General features: G+C 44.0%; 1 protein-coding gene across 1 annotated transcript in view; it reads right to left on the reverse strand.

Moving 5' to 3' along the window:
- The window catches only part of LOC104295330 (neuronal acetylcholine receptor subunit alpha-7-like), a 67,911-nt gene that overhangs the window by 4,390 nt on the left and 57,140 nt on the right, over positions 1-6,381 (reverse strand). Inside the window, exon 9 of the mRNA XM_009895070.1 lies at positions 1,765-1,874. Within this exon, the coding sequence (XP_009893372.1) occupies positions 1,765-1,874 (110 nt within the window). The remainder of the gene's footprint in view (positions 1-1,764; positions 1,875-6,381) is intronic.

Raw genomic sequence — 6,381 nt, forward strand, 5'->3', positions numbered from 1 at the left:
ACTTAGCATTCACCCTTTCTCTCTTGAGATCTCTCAGTCCTGTCAGCTTGCCTGGTCTGTAAATTTCACAGTCTATCAATCAGCTGGGTTTCCCAGTAATGCTTTCCACAGTCTTTGCTTCCTTACGGCATTTTTTTAATGAATGCTAGCTCAGCTGTCATGCCATTGAACAAGCTTCCACAACAGTGAGAATTTGTTGCACGCTGTGTTTCCAGCCAAGACAAGGAAAATAGTAGAGAGCAAGGGCTGACTTGCAGGGCCTGTGAGGCGAGTAAACATGACCCATTTTGTCTAGGCTCCTAGAAAAGTGGATGAAACAATAAAATTGTCCATGAGGCCTTCTATTCTGCTGCCTAGTCCATCCACGTAGACATGTGGATGAAGCGTCTGAAGTATGTTTACAGAGATTTGTGCACTCAGGTCTTGCTTATATGTAGTTTCATCTAAAATTAACAAGCTCTGTTGTCTTGAAATTAAGATGATTTTAAATAATGCAACACTTTAAGGAATACTTGTTAGCATCCTTAATTGCAACCGGACTTTTTTTTTAAATTTGCACTGATACTGTAGATTATTTTTTAGAGAGTCTAAATTAGAAAGCTGTTCTGTAGTCAGGCTGACAGTGGTCACCATGTGATAGTCAACATCATGGCAGACTAATTGTCTAGCATGACAAATGCGAATGAGATAACAGTAGATGCTGTACAACCAGACTTCTGTGAAACCAGGCTGCATAGATAATTGACTCTGACTATTTGTATCTGCTTCTGCTTTCATTTCTTTTCTTTTTGTAAATACAAAGCATATCTTGTTTATTTTAAAACCTATTCTTAGGAAAAGGAGCGGGGAAAAAGCATGATTTTCTCTTAACTTGAAAAGCTAAAGGAAACATATTCCTCCTGAAAGCCAGCTGCCATTGGTGCCAAACCTCACTGGGCTAACAGAATCTGCTACTGTAGAGAGATGAGGGTCCACAGGCTGAGAACTGAGCAGATGGCAGCAGCCAAAATTGTTTTTTCACATAGACCGCAGCATAGGCTTCAACAGAAGCTGTGGGTTCAGAAGAAGGCAGATCTATGAGCCAGGGAAGTCTAGATCTCCTCAGTACAATCAGACTGAGCCCAACAGCATTGCCTTTCTGTTTCTACTAGTGGTGCAGTAGTGATGTGAGAAGCATAGCTGGGTTCAGTATTCAACACCCTTACTAAACTGAGTTATTGGGATTCCTGATCTGCCAGCAGCTCAGGGAGTCAGCTCGCAAGTGGAACAGCTGCAAGACAGAACTAAATGGGCTTCACCGCCTGTCTTTGTTTTGGGAGATAACAGCTCCCGTCATGAACTGCAGTGAGAATCTCTACAAGGAAACAAAGCAGACAAACTGCCCAGCAGAGACCAGTAAGTGTTTGGTTAGTGCAATAAAATGGCACATATTCATCAGTACTGATGTCTGCTGGATAAGAAATCAACGGTGTTGCGCATGGCGTTACCAGAGGCAAAGCGGGTGCTGAGCAATACTACTCCGCCATGAGTCAACAAACCCATTGTAAGTTTAAACAGATAACCCAAATAACAGACACTGTTTTTAATGGAAAACCAAATTTAGTATGTTTATTCTTTCCCTCCAGTGGCAAACATAAGTGTCAAACATACTAGACTCTTCAGATTAACAATTTCTGTGCCTCATCTATAACTAGTTTACTGTAGCTTTTAGATTAATTTTTTCTTAGAGTAGGCTGATGAATATCTACCACAAAAGCTGCTTACCCATTTGGGCATCTTTCCTGCTTGCGGGTCATGATGGTGAAACTGCAGAACCAGCACTGTTACCACCACAGACAGACCAACAATGACCATGATGCTAGCAAAATACTGAGCTGCAGGTAGAAGGAGAAATTGGTTAGGAGGGAAAAAAACAAAGGACAAATTGTACTGCTTGGCCATGACTCGAGAGGTACATTTTAGAAGGGCTGCAGCACATCCAAACATCTTCTTCTCTGGTCTTCACACTGGAGCATTTGAGGCCTTTGAGGCTTTCAGTGTATCTGCTCAGCACCCTCCACTCCAGCAAGAGAAGTGCTAGAACCAGTGAAAAGCATAAACGGCCTTTTTGTTCCCAGAGACGAATGTAGGTCTCCTGGTAAGGAGCTGCTCCCTGCCTGTTACCACGACAGCGAGAAGGTGAGGTGACCAGACCCACTGAACACCAGCACCTCCAATACTGGGCTGCCCCACAGTACAAGCAGGGGCGCTGGAGGAAAATGCTGTTCTCATGGTATGACTGGGCTCCCTGCTCAGCAAGTGTCACCAGACCCATTCTCTTGGCCTACCAGTGCTCACAAGGGGTTAAGCATATTTCTCAGCACCCTCCTCAGTTTTCTTTTCTTTTGTGTCTTATGAAAGCTTGCTACACCTTTGCTGAGTACTAAATGTAGTCTGCCATGCAGGAAAGAAATAAAGAACTTGAAAGTCAGAAGTGAGACTTGAAACCAGTGCATCTTCCTTATGCCAGCAGTGAGATTGATGCACCGGAGTGTAAAGCAGAATTACCCACAGGGCTAATGATATTTGAAGGCAGTGTGGCAAAATACCAGGGAGAATTACCGTTGGCTGTTATGATGGGGCAATGTGGGAGAGCATGTGACGCTGCAGCATCCTCTGACCCCCAGCTCTCCCTCCTGCAGCTTGCAGGAAAAGTAAAAAATTCAATACAAGCTCCAAGGCAAGTTCTGTTCCATCTCAGTTTCTTAATAGCAATTCCCACTGCTCCAGCAGAAAAAAAAAAAAAAAGCTTGTTTGTAACACTGAGGTATTCATGCCTTCCTGAAAGCAGTGCTGCAATTGCTTCAAAAGCTGGGTACAGCTTTCCGTGGCAAACTGAATTATGTAGCTGAATTAGAAGAAAACTCCCAAGGGTGAGGTGAATTGATAGATCTCTGTTGCATTTTCTCATGAGAGAACAGAGCCAAGAGCCAAGAAGAAGCAGACCAAACCAAGAACTCATGTTTCAGGGAAGCTGGCTGACCTGATTCCAGTATGCCCCATGTAACAGAAACACAGCAGTGTTGATATTGCTGGTTTAATTACTGCCATAAGTCACAAAACAACTTCCATAATTTCGATTTGTTTTGATGGCACCAGATATCGAAGGCCTGAAGTGGTCCATTTAAAATGGCTTTGGAGAGGATTTTTGACAGATCCTTGGAAAATTTGTTACCTGGTTGACCTTGGATACAACTTGGCATTATCTGACTCGAGATCCCATCCAATGATTAGCAGAGGAATTCACACTTTTAGTTTTTTGTGCTGTAAAGACAAGAACAGCAGTCGGGAATCTGCTATGTACACCTGCTAGTCAACAGGGAAAACAGTTCTCTCAGGAACACTTCAGGAACTGGAGGGGACATGTGGAACCATAAAGAAAGATGTTTTACATTTTTGTCTGGTGATAGGCAAGGAAGTTGGCTCAGTGTGCATAACCTGCATTTTCAAGAGGGCCTTTCAGGGTACAGTGTTCAGTAGCAGCCCTATTATCAGTGTCAGGCAATCAAATATCACAAAATTGCTGTGAAATGAGAACAGGCAGGTAGACTTATGCAGCCCAGGTAGGTGCAGGTGCCATATTCATTTCAGGGGGAGAAAGCCTCAAAGCCCTGGAGCAGCCCAGACCTACTCCAAGTTGGATTTTGCCAGCCTTGAAGAACCAGCAGTGAAAGGGGAGGAAGGAAGTAGCAATGGCTGGCACACCTATCACATTAGCCTTTCACATCTCTAGTTTGAGATATTATAAAGGCTGTTACCACCTTTCCTATGGCAAGACAAGATAGACCTAGTAGCTGTTGCTCACAAAAGAATTGTTTTGCCCACAGGTCTCTGATTCAAAATGTGATTCTGTGCTTACAATTAAGACCATGCATTGGTGCAGGATAAGGACAGCCAAGACCTAACTGGGCCTGGGCCCACTGACGGTTCATCTGTAAGGGAACAAAGGGCCCCAGAACTGAGTGTGTATGTTCATGAGGAAAAATGATGCTGAGTCTCAAACTTTTTCCATAACCAATCAGCATTTTCTTATCTTTCCTTCTAAGGTTTAGTCCTGCATACTCTCTTTCCCAGCAGCAGACAAACATAGTCCTCCTGCACCACTCAGAATTGGTGAAAAAGACTCCTGTGTTGTCTACCATCCCATCTACTGGCGTGGCATCTCTCCTCCTGGCAGTCTTTATCCCTCAAAACAGCCAGATCAAACCCAAGACCTGGTGAAAGCTACAAGGGCTGCTGTCCCTTTTCACCTCTAACACCCCCTGTGCTTCAGCCTTCTCCAGCAGCGCTGTGAGCAAAGGAGTTTAGCTGCTGAAAGGATCAGGCTACAATGTGTACATGTAACACATTCCTTGGAGCCACAGGACTGCAGGCTTCACTCACCCTAACCTAGCACCCACATAGCCTTGAATTAGCAAACTCACTTCCTGAGCCTCCACTGATGTTGCCAAGAGCAGAAATAGGATGCTCTTCTGTGAGATGTGGCATGGGACATAAGCACTGGAGTAAGAACTAAGCTTTGGACTCCCAAGCAGCAGCCACACCCCTGCCACTAGACATTTTTCACCCGTATTTTAGGGTCCATCCCAAAGCCTAAAGCATTTACGCAGTTAGGGCTTTGAATCTGAGAGTCCCACAAAGTCCTACCGCACGTCTGTCTGTTTGCAGGGGTAAATGCAAATCTAATTTTAGAATGAAGCTGGGCCCTTTTCATTTAAACTGCAAAAGGGAAACACTCAGCAACACTGATTAAGCAGCTCTGTGTATCTTACTTAAGAGCTCCTGGTTACTAGGATTGTCCTTGTTATGGATGCATGAGCTTGCAGGCTTTAACAAATTGCTTCACCATAGGCAGTGTCAGGAACAGCAATCCCAAATTGCAGAGAATTTGAAAAAGCAGGGGGCTGGTTGATGCATGTTAGCTGCTCTGAGGCACAGCTGGGAAACGATTGACCCCTTCTGGAGGGCAACTAGCTTTTTTGCCCTCTCTGCCCTGGACAGCTGCCTCAGGCCAGGAAAAGGGACTAGAACACGTGTTTGGAGCACTGACTTCAACAGTGACATTCCCTAGGGATACCGAGGTTTGCAGTAGTCAGAGCTAGATGGTATTCATATGTTTTCAAACTTGCACAATGCTTTCTTCAGCAGTTGTGTGTGAATGGAAAAGACGGTTTGGCTGGTTGGTTGTTCTATATCAAGTGATATGAAGTATTCGTGCTTTTACAATTTATTTTCTTCCCTTTCTTTGCCAAAGAGGGCATGATGTAATATACTACCTGGACAGCTGTTGTAACATCTGGGAGTTGTCAACCTCTGTTGCAGCACTATCAGAAGATGATCAGCTGCTATTTTCATAATAAATATGGACTTAACACAAACACAGGTAGTCAAGAACTCGTTTTTTTAAAAAAAGTCAGTGACAGCAGCTATTTGTTCTTGCAGGCATTGCCTGATATGACCTATATCAAAAGCATGGCAATGACTTCTAATTCATAACTCAATGGGCTTCCACTACAATTTTAGAAATTCTGTGCCATTATCTGATGTTAGATTAGCACTTTAGGATTATTTCTGTGTTTTTTTTGGAAGGTCTGCTACTTGTTTTTAAAGGGATTAACTTTAAGGACTGATTAGGAGCAGGGTAAATAAAACAAAAACCCTGAGAGGAGCAAGATGATTCCAGATGGATGCTTTGTCTTGTTGATTTTATCACTGAACGCTGCCTGAGCAAGCAGTATAATATCCAGATTTGTTAACCTGGTTAATCATAGGAAAGGCAGACCTTCTCCATTGTGACCAGTTAGAGTCTTGCTGTTCCTATGAAACAGTGGGAGAAGGAGAGTGTTGTGCTTAGATATTCACAGAGATCAAGTTGGAACCCTCCCATCGGTGTTGCTGTTTGTACTCCTTCTTTGCAGGAAACATCAGATTTCTCAAATGAAATGATGGACTGCTCTAAGTCAGGTCGTTTCAGTCATTCAGTGCCAAATCATAGAATCATAGAATGGTTTAGGTTGGAAAGAACCTTAAAGATCATCGAGTTCCAACACGCCTGCCACAGGCAGAGACACCTCCCACTAGACCAGGTTGCCCAAGGCCACGTCCAGCCTGGCCTTGAACACCTCCAGGGATGGGGCCTCAACAACCTCCCTGGGCAACCTGTTCCAGTGCCTTACCACCCTCAAAGTCAAAAACTTCTTCCTACTGTTTAATCTAAACCTGCCCTCTTCCAGTTTATAGCCATTCCCTCTCATCCTATCACTACATGCCCTAGTAAAAAGTCCTTCCCCAGCTCTCCTGGAGGCCACCTTTAGGTACTGGAAGGCCGCAATAAGATCTCCC

Source organism: Charadrius vociferus, unplaced genomic scaffold (assembly GCF_000708025.1).
Source record: "Charadrius vociferus isolate BGI_N301 unplaced genomic scaffold, ASM70802v2 scaffold271, whole genome shotgun sequence".
NCBI classification, from domain to species: Eukaryota; Metazoa; Chordata; class Aves; order Charadriiformes; family Charadriidae; genus Charadrius; species Charadrius vociferus.